The following is a 19766-nucleotide window of genomic DNA, read 5'->3' on the forward strand; positions in this document are numbered from 1 at the left end:
GCATAGTTTTTTCATAATATATGTTTTTCATGAACTTTTTGAAGACCTCTTGTATATTAAATATAATAACATAATACTATAGATGCAGTTGTCAGAAAAAATATAGAGAAATACCATGTACCTTTTACCTAGTTTTCTCCAGTGGTAACCTTACAAAACTATAATACAGTATCTGAGCCAGGATATTGACATTGATACAGTCTGATATAGCAGAACAGTTGCATCACTGTGAGGATCTCTCCTGTTGTCCTTTTATAGCCACACCTACCACCCTCCTACCTACACCCCATCCCTGACCCTTGGCAACCACTGATGTGTTCTTCATCTCTGCAGTTGTTTTATTTCAAGAATCTTGTATAAATACCGTTATACAGTATATCGCCTTTGGGATTGACTTTTTTTTAATCACTTAGCATAATTCCCTGGAGATTCATTCAAGTTTTTGTGATACACGCAATTTTTAATGGGTGCATATTATAATATTATTCCATTGTGTACACATATGTGCAGTGTGAAGTTAAAAGTATTTTAGAAAGTAGACAGCTCTTAATAACTCTACCTTACATTAGTATAGTTCTTTACTGTTTTTAAAGTATTTTATCTCAGATTACCTCATCTAATCGTTACAGTAATGTTGTGAGATAGGGAATACGTTTTCCATACCACAAATAAAGTTTTTGGGGGCCAAGAAATTAAATAACTTGGCTAAGATTACATAGAGCCAGAGTCAGGATTCCTGTTGTTCCTTTTCCTGTTAATGCTCAAGATCAGGTTTACAGTGTGCCTAGTCATGATTAGAAACACTTGACATTGATTATCTTACTTAATCATTCTAACAGATCTGTACTTCTGTGGGAAGTACTAATAGTATCCCCAGTTAGATGAAGAAAACTGACGCTCAGAAAGTTTAAGTGACTTAAGTAGCTTGTACGTGGTACATGTGGGATTTGAACCAATGTCTTTCTGACTCCAGAGCCCATATTCCTAATCACTACCTTATGTTGAAGTGAATATTTTCTACTATTCCATTATTATTTAAGTAGTTAAAGCATGAAAGCATCTTATTTAAAATTCCATAAATCTCAGTGTACACAGATGGGCACTGCTGTGGTCATTATGCCAATGTGTCCTATGGGTTCATTGACTAGCGCTGTATACCCGTCTCTAGCTTTCTCTATGGGTCCTTTGCTGTGCCAGCCATGCATAAGTTTGCCAGCTTTCCAGCTAAGCAGGGGCTGGCATATTCTTCCTGGAGGCATGCCTAGTGACTACAGGAAAGGCACATGGTGTGCACAAGCAGGCCACATGCCCTGTGCTGGGCAGGGGCTGGCAGTTCCCTTTGAAGTGAGGAAGGGGCAGGATTCTCCACGGGTTCCCATGGTATACTTGACAAGGGGGAATGCAGGTTCCCCAGTGTTCTGGCTGGGTCCTATAGTGCTTTATTTACATGCATCTCAGTTGGCACGTGACTTCCTAAGTCCTGTTGCCTTAGCCTGCTGCTGGAAAGGCTGCCTCAGCAGAAAGCATGCATCCAGGATGTGGAGCTAAAATTGGAAGTGGTTTCTATGTGGCCCACCATCCCAGCAAGCCTGGGCATGGTGCTTTTTTGATCTGTAATATCTCTAACTCCTAGAATTCCAGCCTGGCAGCCTTCTGCCTCTGAAGGCCTCTTATTCTCCCTGCTCTTGGCTCCTTGTCTCTGTGGATGCTCATATAGCAGCACCAGAATTGTTTGTTGTGTTGTGTCTGTACATGCAGTTCTGTTCTGTGTCTCTTTGAATCTGAGCCATTTTCTTTTTACTCATTTGGCTGATTTGAATGGTTCTTTCCTGAAGAGCTATCTATGAATACTTTCAACATCCAAACCACAAAATCCTTTTTCTCACTCAGGTTTGAGTAAAACCAATATATCCTTAGAGACTATTTTGTGCTTATTATCTTGCTACTAAGTTTGAAAAAGTTACCTGTGTCAATTGCCTTTGGGGAACCTACACATTCCCATAATATGAGCCCAACCTGCCTTGTTGGCTCTTAATAAGTAAGATTTCCTAGGGGAGAGGCAAAAGGATTGTGTTACAGTATAGCCAGGAACCCTCCCAGCTCCCCCACACCTCTCACTGGTAGCTTCTCTTTTCCTTTCTCCTTGCCCCTTTCCTCAGTTTTCTTTTCTTTCAAATTTCATTATGGAAAAATTCAAACAAATACAATATTACGTTTATTACTCATGTTCATTAGCCATTTATATATTTTATTCTGTGAATTGTCAACTCATGTTCTCTGCTCAGTTTTTATATAGGGGTATTTCTCTTCCTGTTATTTGCATGAGTTTTACATATAAAGAGTATTAATCTTTCTTTCTTTCTTTTTTTTTTTTTGAGACACAGTCTCACACTATTGCCCGGGCTAGAGTGCTGTGGCGTCAGCCTAGCTCACAGCAACCTCAAACTCCTGGGCTCAAGCGATCCTCCTGCCTCAGCCTCCCGAGTAGCTGGGACTACAGGCATGCGCCACCATGCCCGGCTAATTTTTTCTGTACATTTTTAGTTGTCCAGATAATTTCTTTCTATTTTTTGTAGTAGAGACGGGGTCTCAATCTTGCTCAGGCTGGTCTTGAACTCCGGAGCTCAAACAATCTGCCTGCCTTGGCCTCCCAGAGTGCTAGGATTACAGGCGTGAGACACCGCGCCCGGCCTGACAGTATTAATCTTTTGTCACCTTTGCAGTAAATGGTTTCCCTAGATCACCTTCTAATGTTTTGATGATATCTTTGATGTATATTTATTTTACGTTTTTATTGGTCAAATTGATTGATTTCTAAACCCCCTTCAGACCATGGTAATTTTTCCAGTACTTTTATGCTTAAAAAGATGTTTCCTGTTTTAAGATCAGACAACCAAATTTTTAAATAGTTTTTAAAATATATTTAAATTGTCACTCCATCTAAAATTCATTTGCAAATAGTCTGAAATAGAGATACAGCTTATATTTCCCCCCAGAGGGTCATTTATTTGAGCCCCATTTGTTGAATAACTATTTCCCTATGATTATTGCTACTATACTTTTATTATAAATAAATTCTTATATATGCTAGGGTTTATTTTTTGGACTTGTTGTCCTATTGATTGATCTCTCTGTTGGTTTTTCTGCCAGTTTTGTACCCTAATATTTGCCACAGCTGAAAGGACAAATTTCCCTTTGTCATCTCCCCAGCCTACCACATTACCCACATTTTTTTCTTAGCTAGTCTCAACCATTTTTTTTTCTTTCAAATGAACTTAAAATGTTTTTGTTAGGTTTTCCCCAAAATCCTGTTAGGATTTTGATTGGAATTACTTTAAACCTAAAGTTTCATTGACATTATTACCACATTCAGTCTCTCCATCCAGGAAAAGACATGATATATTTTTTAATTTATTCAAGTTTTCTTTTATGTTCCTCTGTGTGTATGTGTGTGTGTGTGTGTGTATATCTCACATTTTTCTCATCAAGATCATTCCTGGACAGTTTGTAGCTTATGATATTATTTATTCATTATATTTCAAACTAGTATTACTAGTACTTAGGAAGAATTTTGATTTTGTATGTTTATATTTGGCCACTGTGTTTAACTGTTATTTCTAATAGATTTTCAGTTGTTGCCCTTGGATTATTTTGGAAATTAATCATGTCAACTCCCAGATGATAACTTTACCTCCCTTTAAAGAACAAAACTTTTTTGTTTATTTCAAGCCTGATTATATTGGCTATAACTTTTGGAACAATGTTAAATAATATAGTGGTACTGGCAGGAATCTTTGTTTTGCTTCTGATCTTAATGGAAATGTTTTTAGTGTTTCATTTAATAGAAATATTTCTAGTGTTTCACATCAGTTGACTCTGATGTTGACTGTTGGTTTAGGTTAGATGTTCTTTAAGATATTAAGGAATTATCTTATTCTTAAATTATCAAGTCTTTATAAAAAGAATGGCTGTTGAATTTAGCTAATGCTTTCTGGGAATATGTTGAGAAGTTCATTTGTGTTTTATCCTTTGACCTCTGCATTTGGTATATTATAGTCATAGATTTCATAATATCAACCTTTGCTGGATTTCTAAGATAAACCTTCCTTTTTCTCTGCATTCTTGGGAGAGACTCAGATTTGGCTTCTATACAATGAATTTGATTGATTTTTCTCTTTACCATTTTCAATGAGAAATTTAATTTGTTACAATATTAATTTCTTTGTAATTCTTTCTTGCTTTGCTGAGCTCTCTATTTACCCTAGCTTGTTGTCTTTCCTTCTCAATATGTTTTATTCTAGTGGCTTCCTATACCTGTTTCATAGAGTCCATGTGTCCTTGCATTCTATTGAGGATACAAACAGTTTTCTAAAATATTTCTTCTGGTTTATATACAAAATTCAGACATTTGTGCTTCTTCCAAGGCTTCAGAATGATATGCATTTCCCTTGAGCTGTCAGAGGCTTTCACAGGAACCATGCTGGGTTTTTGTATGTTTATGCATATTCAAAGGAGTATCTGTCATTCATCAAAGACAGGGTGTGTAGATTGCCTTTTGACTATTCTCACGTTCTCTTTGGTATTGATTAGAACCCCTTTCAGCTCCACTGTTGGCAGGCAGGGATGCACATAGCTTCTAGCCCAGTTCCCAACGTCTAGCAGCTATTCATCTAGTGGGTTCTGCTGGGCCGATATGGAATCATCTGCCCCTGCTACTAGGCTCTCAGATACTCTGAACAGATAAGCTATATGAAAAATTACAGCCTCCCACATGCATTACTACCTGAGTTTTATCTTGTGGAGACTCCCACTCTCTTAGTACACAGTGTGCTATCACCAATTCTACCACTTCTGCCCTTTTGATTATTGGGAGTGGGAGTCTCCAAATGGATGTAGACCAGTTCAGAGGGTTGCCAGTTTCCTTCAAGCAGTAGCCGTGAGGTGGAGGAATTGCTGTCCAGTTTGCTGATTACTAGATGAACTCTTGGTTTCTAAGCCATGAGGGTGATGGTGGCAGAATGACTCAGTCTCTTCCTATCTTCTTTTAGGTTTCTGGGGACTACTGCATGAATTGACTATAGATTGTTTTTTCTCATTTCACCATCAGCCTTATTGTGAATGGAGATTTCTCCCAGATTCTGATAATAGGATGACCATTAGTCTAAGTTTTTAGTGATTTGGGGAGTTTTATCTTTTCCGTATCTTCATAGGTATTTCAGTGAGAATTTTGGAGAGGTTGTGTTAGTGACTGCTAGCCAAGTGCTATTTTAAACCAGACATTCAGTGCGTATTTTGGTGTAGATCAGAGGTTGGCACTCTTTTTCTGTAAGGGGCCAGATAGTAAATATTTTAGATTTTGTGGACGATATGATCTCTGTGTTTTAACTGCTTAACTGTTGTTGTAGCGTGAAAGCAGCATAGAAATATGTAAATGAATGAGTGTGGCTGTGTCCCTACAAAACTTTATTTACATAAGAGGGGGACCAGATGAAAAAGTTCCAGAGATGGATGGTGATGATGATTGCACAACAATGTGAATGTATTTAATGTCACTAAACTACACACCTGAAAACAGGTAAGATAGGAAATTTTAGGGATATATATTTATACACACACACACACACACACACACACACACACACATATATATATATACACACATATATTAATCACACCAAAGAAAAGGCCAAAACAGGAGGACCATATTTTGCTGACCTTGACTTTAGAAGCATTAGATCTAGCATGTGCAGACAGACAGACAGACAGACACACACACACACACACACACACACACACACACACACACACACAGAGCAAAAGAGGTAGGGGAGAGAGAGAGGGAGGGAGGGCAGGAAAGGAAATTACATGTGGCCATATTAATAAGCTAGAAGGCAATGGGAGAGATTTCTTGAGTATTTAAAAGGAATACCTTAGTGGGGGTACGGTGATTCTGGAAAGCTCCAATTCATCCTGGTGATGTCATCCCATGGTCTTTAGGGATGGAGATACACAGAGTTCATATTCACACTTTTTGACATAAGATCCAAGCAGGGATTTTCTACTTCTCCAGGGGCTTGGGAAACCTCTGCAGTTGTCAGAAGTGTTCATATCAGATGCAGGTTAAAAGCTAGCCAGTCATTCCTTTTTTCTTGTAGTACAAATGGTGACTACTGATGCTTCCTGTAAATGATCTGGTCTCTTCCCAAGGCTAGAAAACCCTAACGTGTTAGTTATTAACCAGAACAGACTCACTAGATAAAAGAGCAGCCACCAGTCTGGGTCAGCTGTTTCTGTAGACTCCAGGCTAAGATTTTTACTTGTCAGCTGGAGACCTGGGCTTTTTGCATCTTGAAACAGTACTGCCCTCATGACCCTAAGTCACTTTTCTCTCAGTGGTGCAGAAGATACTCCTTACTGTCCAGCTCTAGCCTTGGCAGCCCTCAGCTTGACCAAGACCTGGAAAAAGCTGAAATTCCAACCATGGTCTTCCATCTGCCCAGGGGGAGCAGGTCTCTGGTGTGTTTAATGCTGTTCTTGGAGTAGAGTTAGCATATCAAAGTCCATTGTCTTTCCCCTTCTGAAGCTAGAGGAGAGCTAAGAGCTCCTAGTCATGGCTGATAGCTGGAGATAGGGGCTGAAGAAGCCACTAGTCCTGTGAAGTGCAGACCTGTGTCTGGGAGCAGCCTTGGGTAGCATGGGATGGTTTGGAGTTTCCTGGTCTTTCTGCTGGGTCTGTTATCCAAGCTGAAGGAGAGTGCTATTATCACATGGGTGCTAGAAAACACCCATTCCCCCTTCCCAGTCTCCATGGATCCCACTACCTCAGAGGGCTCTCAAATGCAGTCAGACTCTTAGTTTTTAGCTTGCTCTTTGCAGTCTTGGTTGCTGTTTGTAGAAGATGTTTCACAAGGGGTTGGGAGCCTCCAAGAGAAGCTAGCCTTTCGGGACTCTTTCTCTCTGAGTTGGGATATCTTAAAGGAAAAGAGAATGGCAGTTAAGGTTTCTCAGGCTTTGAGTTGTGATGAGACAGTTTAGCTGCATTGTGAACACTCATCACTTAATGTGCCAGGTTATCCAGGGATGCGTAGCAACGTTGGGGGAACACATGGAGTGAGTCACTGAGTGGTGCAGTTTGAATGGCAGGGAACTCTTCCCTCACCCCGTCCTGGGTAGGAAAAGTGCATAGCAGAGAGCTGGCATACATCCTCTGCCTCAGGAAATGTATGGTACCCACCCCCACGCTAAAACTCTAAAATCTGCCCATCTTCATGCGCACATGGAGAGTAGTGGATCTGTGATGCAAATGGGATTGTTTGGTCATGAGTATCTGCTGACTCAGTCTGGAGAGGCTTTTGAAGGGGATGAGATGTAATTTCATCTGTGTTGCAGAGAGCAGGAGGTGCATTGCTGGACGGAGAGAGGACTGTAGGCTGGGTGTGAGCCAAGGTAGGTGAGGGAAGCATGGGGGTGGGCGCCAGGAATTGGGACAGCCTGACATGTGATCTTGACATTGCAAGATTCATACCCTGTTGGCCTTTGGGCCATATGATATTATGACAGCCCAGTAGCCCTCTCTTTTTCTAGGTTCCATTTATTATACTCTGAGATTTTTAAACAGCATGACTTTCCGTAGGGAGACTCAGATCTCCAGGACTGCCCTGAAGTCACGAGATATAGACTCAGGTCGAACTTGTTAGGTCTTACTGTTTTAGGATGATTTTACCGGGTCAGTATCCCCTTTTCCTAGTATGCATCAGATCAGCTGCTCTGGAACCTGAGGGGATGTGAACTGAGACTTGGTTTGAGGTCGTATGATGTTAAAAAGGAGCAGCCTTTTGGCACCTTCACTTTGGAGGTGGCTGCTTTTGGCTTAACTTTGGACTCATTACTGAAAAAGGTATTTGGGAGATTGCCTATGACCTGAGAAGCCTTATTAGGACTCAGTTCTTGGCAAGGGAGAGAAAGTTCTACAAATGAATGTTGCAGATTTAAAGGGGAAAGGGAAAAACCATAATAAGTAAGCAGCAATTCAGGGAGACCGGTTTCCTTTTTTATGCAGAATGCTACTCAGGTGTCTTGCTTTCCTAGGAGCCTTCCGTCAGGTCCCTGCCCTGTGTCCACAAATATTCTTAATGCTTAGAGGAGGGAAGAAGTTTTCGGGTTGTTCACGGGTCTCTCTTCCCCTTCCATATACAATGGAAGCTGCCTTCCTTTACACATATAAATACTCAGTTTTGTCTTCTACAAGTCTCTTGGAAGTTCTTTCTGAAGGTCTCTGGAGCAAGGACTATTTTTATTTTTTTCTTCCACCTGGGCTGTTCTGCTTTAAGCATATGTTTGGATGTGTATCATTTCTGGGTCAAAGGAAGACTAGAGATTTAGATAACTTTTCCCATCTGGGGAAACATGGAAAGCAGTACTCAGCAGAGGGATGAGGACCAATCATTTTAGACCCATTTTAACTTTGTCAGCCTACCCAGTCCTTCTGGAAGTCAAGTGAGGAATCTACTGTGCTATATATTGGGCAGAAGCAGTACAGCATAATAGATCAGATCTGGGCAAGGTATGTAGGAGCTGTGCAGTTGGTAATAAAGAAGTAGAAGTGTTTCATTCCCGTTATAAAAGTAATCCATAGTCATTGTAAGGAAAAAAAGTGAAACATTACAGACAGCAATAAAGAAGACAATAAGAATAACTGACAATTCCTGTTAATATGTTGGTATAATTTCTTCTCAGTCTTCTGTAGGTATATATCCATTTAGAAACAAAATAATGACTATTCTATATATGCTACTTTGCAATATGTAAAAAGTTAACGTAGCATGATTGTTTCCCCATCTTATTAAATATTCTTCTAAACATGTTTCTGGTGGCTGCATAATACTCCATTATTTGTGTGGACATAATATAATATATTTAAACAATGTCCTGTTAATTCAACCTTTGATTTGTTAGATAGACATTTTGAAGGGATCTTGAATTGTGCAGTGAAATTAGATGGCCTGGGTTATAGTGGTGGTTCTGCCAATTCTTGGCTCTGGGATCCTGAACAATGATTAAAGTCTAAGCCTCCATTTCCCCATTTGTAAAGTAATACTATTCATAGTATCTACCTCTTTGAGTAGTAGTGACAATTAGATGAGATGACCCATGTCATTCTCTTAGCATGGAACCTAACATGTACTAAGTACTCAATAACTGTTAAGTATATAGCATTATCCTTGTCTTGATACTTTGTCATCTCTGTACCTCACTGTTAGAATTTGGGTCTGAAAGAATGGAGATTGCTTTCATTCAGATAAGTAGAATTTTAGAATGAAAATTACTTTCACATAAGTAGCCTCTTTTACCAGTTAAGCACCTTCCATATGGGGGCTTTTGCCAACTTCCTGAACTTAACAGGAAAGAAAAAATGTTCTGGAGACTCTACCGTTATGCGGCCCCATTTGGTCTAAAACAAGGAAATGGGAAACCACTAGCTGCAACCAGGGAATTATCTTTGTGCCCACAGGCAAAATCAGCCAAGCCTTCCTGTTGTACTTTTCTGGTTTTTCTTTACTTGTTTGGTTTTTATATTCCAACTTTTATTCTAAAAAATTTTAAACATAGAAAAGTAAACAAGGCAGTACACTGAACACTTGTGTGACCTCCACCTAGATTCAGCAGTTGTCATGCTTTCTTATATGTGAGTTCTGAAATGTCAGGTCCTAACTACATTCCCTGCCACAGGGCCTCACAAAGCGGGCAAAAAACGTGTACTTTCAGACAAAGGGCTTATGGAAACAGGGTCAGTGTGGAAAGACCCTGGACTCTAGAATGATAGAAATCTATTGTTTTTATAATACAAATCACATAAAGTAAATCTCAACATGTCTGGCTGAAGGGAAAAGAGTAGATCCAGATAGATGCTCACCAATATGACAATGGATAAATAACTTGTAGTATGTTCATACAATTGAGTAATATACAGCAGTAAAAATCGGATGAAGTAGAGCTACATATATCGATATGGATAATTAGAAGTCATGTCGAGTGAAAAATGTAATTTGCAGAAGTTTATATATTATATCGTATGATATTATGAAACAACACTGTATATGGTTTGTAGATACGTGCAAATGTAATAAATGTATGTAAACATGGACAAGAAGGAAGCCCACTACTTCAGAATAGAGGTTCCCCTGGTAGGAGGTAGAGGAGATACATAGTATTCAGGAAGGGTTCACAGAGGGCTTGAACTGAATCAATAATTTTCAAATTTACTACAGCTAGATGGGAGACACAGAGGTGCTCATTATATTATTTCTTATACTTTTCTCTAAGTTTGAAAATTTTAATGTGAAAAATTTAGAGCAAGAAAGCATTGTTTAAAAGGCTTAGAATCTTGGATGACTTACTTTGTAGGTATGAAAGCTGAGGCTGGGAGAGTTCAGTGCTTTGCTTCATCTATATATTCAAATATACATATGTATATTTGAATTTTATTTGTCATATAGTAAAATTGAGTTTTTTGGATATAAAGTTCTATGAGTTTTAACACATGTATAGATTACTGTAACTGCCACCACAATCAGGATATAGAACAGTTCCATCACTTTAAAAAGTCCTCATACTGTCCCTTTAGAGTGACACATTTCTAAACCCTGGCAACCACTGACCAGTTCTCCTTCACGACAGTTTTGTCATTTGGAGAATGTTATATAAATGGAAGCTTACAGAAGCTTTTGAGAGTGGTTTTGTTCACTCAGTATAATGCCTTCGAGATTCGTCCAAGTTGTTGCATGTATCAATCATTCATTCCTTTTTATTGCTGAGTGGTTTTCCATGGTATGTGTGTACCACAGTTTGTTTATCCACTCACCCATAGAAGGGCATCTGGACTGATTCCAGATTTTGGCTATTATGAATAGAGTTGCTGTGAATGTTTATGTACAGGTTTCCATGTAAATATGAGTTTTCATCTTAGTAGGGTAAATATCCAGGAGCAGAATTATTGGGTCATAGCATAAGTACTTTTAAATATTTAAACTTTAAAAAAAAAAACTTTATAAGATACCTCCCAACTATTTTCCAAAGTGGTACTTTTACATTTCCACCAGCAGTGCCTGAGAGTTCCAGTTTCTCCACATCCTCTCCAGCAATTGCTATTGCATTACTACTACTACTATTATTATTATTATTGAGACAGAGTCTCTCTCTGTTGCCCAGGCTAGAGTGCCGGGGCATCAGCCTATCTCACAGCAACCTCAAACTCCTGGGCTCAAGTGATCCTCCTGCCTCAGCCTCCCGAGTAGCTGGGACTACAGGTGCATGCCACCACGCCCAGCTATTTTTTTTCTATTTTTAGTTGCCTAGCTAATTTTTTCTATTTTTAGTAGAGACAGAGCCTTGTTCTTGCTCAGGCTGGTCTTGAACTCTTGACCTCAAGTGATCCTCCTGCCTCAGCCTCCTGGAGTGCTAGAATTACAGGCGTGAGCCCCGGCGCCTGGCCTGCTATTGTGTTTTTATTTTAGCAACTCTTAATAGGTGAGGAGTGACATCTGATTGTGGTTTTAGTTTATATTTCCCAAATGGTATGGAACATCTTTTCATGGTTATTTGCTATGAAAATAGCAACAAATTCAATAACATGAAATATCTTCTTTTGGTGAAGTGTCTGTTCAAGTTTTTTAGGCCATTTTTAAACTGGGTTGTTTATTTTCTTATTGTTGAATTTAAGGATTTTTTATATATCTTTGATGAAAGTTCTTGTTGGGTGTGTGATTTGCAAACATGTTCTCCCATTCTATACCACTCTATAGCTTGTCTTTTCATTGTCTTAAAAGTATCTTTCACAGATCACAAATTTTTAATTTTGATTAAGTTCAGTTTATCATTTTTTAAATTCATGTATTGTGTTTTTGGTGTCATGTCTTAGAACTGTTTGCCTAACCGAAGGTCACAAATTTTCTCCTATATTTTCTTTTAAAAGTTTTATAGTTTTACATTTTCTATTTAGATTTATGACTGAGCTTTAATATAAGGTATGAGGTTTAGGTTAAGTGTGTTGTTTTACATAGGAATGTCCAATTGCTCCAATACCATTTTCACAATTGTGAAAAACCAAATGACCATATCAGTGTGGGTCTAATTCTGGACTGTTCTGTTTCATTGATTTATATGTCTATTCTTGGACAGTACTGCGTTGTTTTTATTGGTGTAACTTTGAAGTAAGCCTTAAAATCACGTAATGTGATTCCTTTATCTATCTGGTTCCTTTTCAAAATTATTTTAGCTATTCCTGTTTCTTTGCCCTTCATATACATTTTAGAGTCAGTTTATCTCTATCTGTAAAAGATCCTCCTGGGATTTTGATCAGAATTGCTTTGAATGTATAGATCATTTTGGTGAGAATTGACATCTTTCCTATGTTGAGCCTTTCAATCCTGGAACATGGTGTATGTTTCCATTTATTTAAGTCTTCTTTGATTTCTTTTATGAGCATTTTGGTGTTCTTAGCATATAGATTCTGTACATATTTTATTAGATTTATACCTAAGTATTTCAATTTTTGAGATATTATAAATGATATTTAAAAAAAATTTGGCTTCTCATTGTACACTGCTATTATGTAGAAATGTGATTGATTTTTACGTGTTGACCTTGTATCCTGAGGCCTTGTTAAACCTGTATATTAGTACTAGGAGCTTTTTTGTAGATTCTTTGGGATTTTTCACGCAGATAATGTTCTTTGAAAACAAGGACAGTTTTATTTTTTCCCTTTCAATCTCTATTTTTTTGTTGTTGCCTAATTGTACTGGCTAGGTTGCGGGTGGCATTCAGTCTTTCACCATTAAGTATCATGATAGGTGTAGTATTTTTTAGGTGCCCTTTATCAGGTTGAGGAAGTTCCCTACTATTCCTAATTTGTTGATAGTTTTTTATCATGAGTAGAAGTTGAATTTTGACAAATGCTTTTTCCATATCAATGAATATGATCATGTACTTTTTAGTCTTTACTCTGCTAATTTGGTGGATCGTATTAATTGAATTTCAAATATTGAACTAACCTTGTAGTACCAGGACAAACCCCACTTGGTCATGGAGTATTATTCGTTATATATTGCTGCTTTAGGTTTTCTAACATTTTATTGAGATTTTTGTGTCTGTGTTTATGAAGGATATTGGTCTGACTTTTCTTCCTTCTTTCCTCACCCTCACTTTCTCTTTTCTCCTTCTCCTCCTCCCTCCTCCCTCCCCCTTCCCGGTTTTGATATCTGAATAATAATGTAGTGATAGACTATTCTATTTCATTGATTGATGTATCTATTCTTTCTCCTCTTCAACTCAAAGTGATTTGAGAAATGTTTCCTTCTCTTCTATTTTCTAAACAAGATTGTATAAATATTTGGTAGAGTTGGTCACTGAAACCATCTGGGTCTGGATATTTCTTATTGAGATGATTTTAATTACGAATTTGATTTATTGTACTATTCAGGTTATTTCATCGTGTGTGAGTTTTGGTAGTTTGTCGTTTTTGAGGAATTTGTTCATTTCTTCTAAGTTGTCAAATTTATGTGCATAGTGTTGCTTGGAGTATTCTTTTATTATCTTTTTAACTATGCGGGTCTGTAATGATGTCTCTAATTACTGATATTGGTAACTTTTGTCTTCTCTCTTTTTAACCATGTCTTTCTGCTTAGAGGTTTATCAATTGTATGGGGTTTTTTTTTCAAAGAAAAGCTTATGGTTTTATTGATTTTTCTCTATTGTTTTATCTGTTATCAATTTCATTGATTTCTGCTCTTTATTATTTCATTTTTTCTGCTTGCTTTAGGTTCATTTTGCTCTTCTTTTTCTGGATTCTTAAGGTGGGAGCTTAGGTTACTGATTTGAAACCATTCCTTTTGTCTATAAGAATTTCATGTTATAAGCATTTCACACATTTTGATATGCTGTATTTTTATTTTTGTCTAGTTCAAAATGTTTTATAATTTTCTTTGAGAATTCCTGTCTCTATGAATTTGCCTTTCTAGCCACCCGCAGAACTTGTCATCTCTTCCATTATCTTTTGGTTCTTGGTTATAATCAAGTACTAAATTGAAATATAAGTCATTTTGTGAAGGTTTGTTATGAATAATGTGATATTTATATTGATTTATTAAAGATAATAATGGCTACCATATATTGATTGCTTATTATATCCTAAGCACTATGTTGATGACTTTACATGGTCTTATTAAATTCTGCCAACAACACTTTTAGTAGGTACTATTATTAGCTCCATTAACAATTGAGGAAATTGACACACATATTTTTAAGTGATTTGTCCAGTCACTTGGCCAGTAAATGGTAGAGATGAGACTTAAATGTAGGTTTGATTCCAGACCCCTAACCATTATACTCCATTTTCTCTAGTTATTTCATTTCTTGCCTTCCCATTGTTAGCTTCTTGAGCACAGATACTATGTCTTACTTATACTGATCTTTTTCCTGCAGTGCCTGCAACAATGTTAGACACACAGTAATGTATTGATTAATGTTTGTGGAACCATATTTAATGAAATTAACTCACCTGGAAGAGAATTAAATCCATGACTCTTACTATATTGCCCCAGGTTCTTACCAACTAAGCTAACTTAGCATAGTATCCTATACAAAAACAAAAAGGCTTACAGGAAATATTTGTGACAGTAGTAATGGCTGTTTTGTATTCTTTTATGTGATGGTAGTCGGGTGTGGCCACAAGAGGAGACAGAGGAGAGGCTCAGGAAAAAAACAGCGCTTATTGTACTCGCAGGTCCTAGAGACAGGAGTCCCAGTATGCTAGTCAGGGCCAATTCAGGGAGACACCAGGGTGGTCATGAGGCAGGACCAAGGGGAAGGTTCAGGCCACTGCCTTTACACAGGAAGAGCAAGGCAGGGCAGGGTGAACAGTTAAGGATTGGCTAGTTTGAATGATTTCAGTAGGCTCTGTAGGGGTGCTCCCTAGTTGCCTGGTTCCTGGCCCCTGGGTGATTAAGGAAGAGGAATATAGCTTCCTGGGATGGAAGGGACAAAAAGAGGAGATCTGGCTCTGGATTGGTTAGCTTGCATATCAAAGACATGTTCCTGGTTGAGCCCTTGCTGTCTCTAAGGATTGGCCAGCTCCAAGAGGGGCAGGCTCTCCCCAGCCAGAAAGGTTTTTTAAAATGTCAAAACATCATAATATACAGAAAATAAAATGTACAGTTGACCTTTGAACAACATGGGTTTGAACTGCACAGGTTCACTTATAAGTGGATTTTTTTCCGATAAATATATTGGAAAATGTTTTGGAGATTTTTGACAATTTGAAAAAACTGAACGAACCACATGGCCTAAAAATATTGAAAAAAAAATAAGAACAAGTTAGGTATGTCATAAATGCATAAAATACTGGTATATTTTATCATTTACTACCATAAAGTATACGTAAATCTATTATAAAAAGTTAAACCTTATCAAAACTTACCCACACAAACACAGACCATACATGGAGCCATTTGCAGTTGAAAGAAATGTAAACAAACGTAAAGATGCAGTATTGAATTATAACTGCATGAAATTAACAGTAATACATACTGTACTGCTGTGATAATTTTGTAGCCAGTATGTACTCCTGTTGCTATTATGGTGAGCTCAAGTGTTGCAAGTGTCTGCTTAAAATGCCAGGTAACACAAGTTATCTCCACGTGAGCAGTTGTCTCTTCAGTGAATTGTGTATCACAATAAAAAGTGATCTCTGGTGGTTCTTGCATATTTTTCTTCGTGGTTAGCGCAATACCCAAAACCTTGAGCAACACCATGAGACCCATATGAAGTGCCACTAGTGATGCTGGAAGTGCCGTCAAGAAGCAAAGTCATGATGTTACCAGAAAAAGTTGAATTGCTTAATATGTCCCGTAGATTGAGGTCTGCAGCTGTGGTTGCCTACTGTTTCAGACAGACAATTCACACAGATGGCATAAACTCACAGTATTGATAAATACAGTACTGTAAATGTATTTTCTCTTCCTTATGATTTTCTTAACATTTTCTCTTCTCTAGCTAGCTTTATTGTAAGGATACAGTATATAGTGCGTGTAACATACAAAATGTGTGTTAATTGACTGTTTTTGTTCTCGGAATTCTGGTCAACAGTAGGCTATTAGTAGTTAAGGTTTGGGGAAAGTAAAAGTTATATGTGGATTTTCAACTATGCTGGGGTCGGCGCCCCTAACCCCTGCATTGTTTAAGGGTCAACTGTATATACAGTACAATGGCCAAGACTTTGAGCTGGCAAGAAGGAGGTTTATAAGTATGACTAACTGAACAGAAGTATGTCTCCAAGCTCTACTTTTTGGTTTTGGCCTTCAATCTCTCCTTTTGCTTTCTCTGCACTCTTTCTCATACTTTGAATTTTTTAAACAGTTTGGCTTTCTCACATGATTTTCTTCTCTTTTCTTTTTTTTTCCTTTTTTTCTCCCTCCCTCCCTCCCTCCCTCCCTTCCTTCCTTCCTTCCTTCCTTCCTTCCTCCCTTCCTCCCTTCCTTCCTTCCTTCCTTCCATTCATCCATCTTGGGGCTCTAGGTGAGTTCTTCACCATTTATTTAACAGACACTTCTACTAGTCTTACTATATACCATGTATTTTTCTAAGCATTTTATTTTCTAAGCATATTATTTCCTTATAACAATCCTGTGAGTTGGGTACTACTATGGTTCCCATTGTACAGATGGGGGAACTCTCATAGGACTTTCTAGTGCCCAATATCCATTTCTTATACCCAATAGAAATCTTGGTGGCAGGCCAGAGGCAAGTATAAAATAAAAACAAAAGGCTTTGCCTCTGATTTGATCAGTCATTTACCTGTAGGGCTGTGCTTTGTGTCTGTAGAGGACAGTGTAGTTGTGTGATCAGTGCGGATTTGCCACAAAACACAGAATGGGTTTCATTGCCTCTAGGCATGACTTCATCTTCCCTGCCCCATAGGCATCCCAGAACTTTTCCCTGCCTAGCTTGTAGCCATACACACACACACGGAATGTGTCTAACATTCATACTGTGGATTTGAAGTGGGGTACAGTGGCAAAACCACAGACCTGAAACTTGGTGAGAGCTGTGTGTGACTTCAGTCTCTGCCACTTGTTATCTGTGAGATCTTGGGACAGTCACTTAATCATTTGGAACTTTGGTTTTCTCAGCTATGAAATGAAAAAGATGATGATGATTATATTAAAAACTGAGAGGATTGAATGAGATGATGTATTTGAATTCTTAGTCCAGTGATTTATACATAGAAATGCTCAATACATGTTAGAAATTTTTAGAATTATTAATATGCAAGACTTCTTTATATATTAAAGATAATTCACCCTTTGGCATATATGTAGCTTGTATAACTGAATTTTGAGAACCCAGAACAAGGCTTATCTTTATCTAGGAAATTATTAGTTGTTTTGAATCTTTATGTTAGTTTTACCTTCTTTATCTTTGGCCTTCCATGGGCACTTAGAATCAATTCCATCATCCTCAAGATTTGATTTTTGGTGCTGAAATGTCTAATTGGCCTTATACAAATACAAACATTCCTTTGAGGTCCATGGCAAAGCCTGGCACTGGAATCCAGCTTTACCTGGAATATTAATGTGATTTTTCCTCTCTCAGGGTGAGCCTTTATGTTGTAGCTGCTACATAGGAGGGCTCGGGCAGGGTTAAGCCAGACTCTACTTGACCCCAGGCCTAGAATGGCTATTAATGGCTCCTGCTCTAGGCACTGAGGCTTGAGCCAGAGTTTTCAGTACTCTGTTTATGAGAGCAGGGGGCACCCCCTTGAATAACTCTGCTGCAAACGCATAGTAGCCTGGCTAGCCAAGGAGGCAGGACTGACATTGCATTGGTTGTGCCTCCTCCTTTTTATGACCAAGCCAAGCACTATTAACTTGTAGGACTGTGATGTCCTGGCATGGCCAAAGAACCTTATCCAGTTCAATCATCCCTGAAATCTTATTAAGTCCAGGGCAGGGGAATGAAGGAGGAGGTACAGAGAACCCTGAAATCAAAAGGAAGGAAAAAGGAGCATCCCTGATTCTCCACCTGAGGTCATACTTTGGCAGGAGGAAGGGAGAAAGGCTCTGATATAAGACAGCAAGAGGAATAGAAGAGTTTGTGGTCTGGAGTCAGGTAAGCTTGGGTTTGAATCCTGGCTCTACTATCTTATATGTGGTGTTGACCAGATTACCCCACTTCTTTGAACCTGGTTTCCTCATCAACAAAATGGGAAAAGTTATTGTATCTATCTCAGAAGATTGCTGTAAAAATTAAGCAAGAGAGTTTATATAAAGCAGTTGGATACTTGCCTGGAATATATTTTTCTCCCCTCTGGTCTTTGATTCAGGATGCCTGGAATAGATTAAGTGCATATCATCACTATGATCGAGGCTTTGATGACAGAACAGCAGGAAGAAACAGACTGGGAGAAATGAAAAGCAGCCTCTGGGGTCTCCTTGTAATGTCTCTTAGAATTATGCACACATCTTTGAGTTCCAAGAGAAGAGCTAAAGTTCTAGGGGGTCTTCAATGTATGGACTGCTTTCCTAGTCAGGGCATAGGAGGTATGGAGGTATCCTGTTATCATAGGGCTGCTCTGTGTGTGTGTGTGTGTGTGTGTGTGTGAGTGAGAGAGGGAGAGAGAATGAACCCCAGCTAGTATCTTGAGTTCTAAGAGGTACATTGACTCTGTGGTGTCTTTGATGGGTCTGTGACCCATCAAATCAGCTTTTCTTCAAGAAGAACAGACTGTCATTCTTTGTGTCTCCCTTAATAGTAAAGACCCATTTGTCTTGAATAATGAAGGAAGCTACTTAACTGCATTCCCAGAGTCCTCACAAGCAGGGTTTGTTCCTGAGTTCATTGTTTCTAGTATGTATGCATTTTAACAAGGCTGGGATTGGGAAACAGTATCACTACCTGATGCTGGAAACCAGTGGTTTTCTTCTTCTTTTCTTTCTCGTTTTGCTTTTAAGTCACAGAGCCCAATATGTAAACCAGATCGAAGATAGCCTGCAAGGCTGCCACTTTTGAGCTCCCTGTCTCCTGCAGCAACTCCCGAAGGCATTTCTAAGAAAATGGGGAAGCACAATTTGCAAAACACTGAAGTTGGCTCCCTGGGTTGTACTAGCCTTTTTCTAGCCATTTCTCTGTTTGGGGAAAAGGATTGGACATGGCTGTGTAAATAAGCAGCTATGTTATAATAAATAGGTTTCTACTGTAATAACAGAGCGCCTAGCTACTGCAGTTCTCCTTTTCTAATGCCACCCGAGCTGCGGCAATTGAAGCTGTTGATTAGAGCTAACTGGACGTTTAGGGAGCACAGAGCTCGTTATGAAATAAGGTACTGTCACCAAAGTGTGTTCAGGAAGTGTTTGGGGGATTCCAGGCCAGTGATGGTGCCCTTCAGAACATTTCAGTTAATACAAAATATGCCACTTTTAATTTATTTTGTGTGCGTGCAAACTCTAGTGCTGTTTTCCACAGAGAGCCACTTGTAATCGCACATGTGTTTTTCCACCTCTGCATCAGAGTCTGAATGTGACCTGAACTCTGTCTTCTCCTCCTTCTAGGCTACAGATGCACATGTTGAATGGGGCTCTTCTGGCATTGCTGTTTCCTGTGGTAAATACTCGGCTGGTAAGTAGTTTTTTCTAGGAATGTACCAGCAACACGCAAAACAGTATTTACTTGCACCTTCATTATCTGGCGCTTGGCCTCATTCTTAACCCATATGC

At 38.6% G+C, this 19766-nt stretch overlaps 1 protein-coding gene across 8 annotated transcripts in view; it reads left to right on the forward strand.

Moving 5' to 3' along the window:
• Positions 1 to 19766, forward strand: part of TMEM164 (transmembrane protein 164) — a 158166-nt gene that overhangs the window by 65148 nt on the left and 73252 nt on the right. For all 8 annotated transcript variants that reach the window (XM_012645615.1, XM_012645607.1, XM_012645636.1 and 5 more), the window contains one exon: positions 19602 to 19668. In XM_012645615.1, coding sequence (XP_012501069.1) covers positions 19602 to 19668 — 67 coding nt within the window. The remainder of the gene's footprint in view (positions 1 to 19601; positions 19669 to 19766) is intronic.

This window comes from Propithecus coquereli, unplaced genomic scaffold, assembly GCF_000956105.1.
Source record: "Propithecus coquereli isolate 6110/MARCELLA unplaced genomic scaffold, Pcoq_1.0 Scaffold104, whole genome shotgun sequence".
Classification (NCBI taxonomy): Eukaryota; Metazoa; Chordata; class Mammalia; order Primates; family Indriidae; genus Propithecus; species Propithecus coquereli.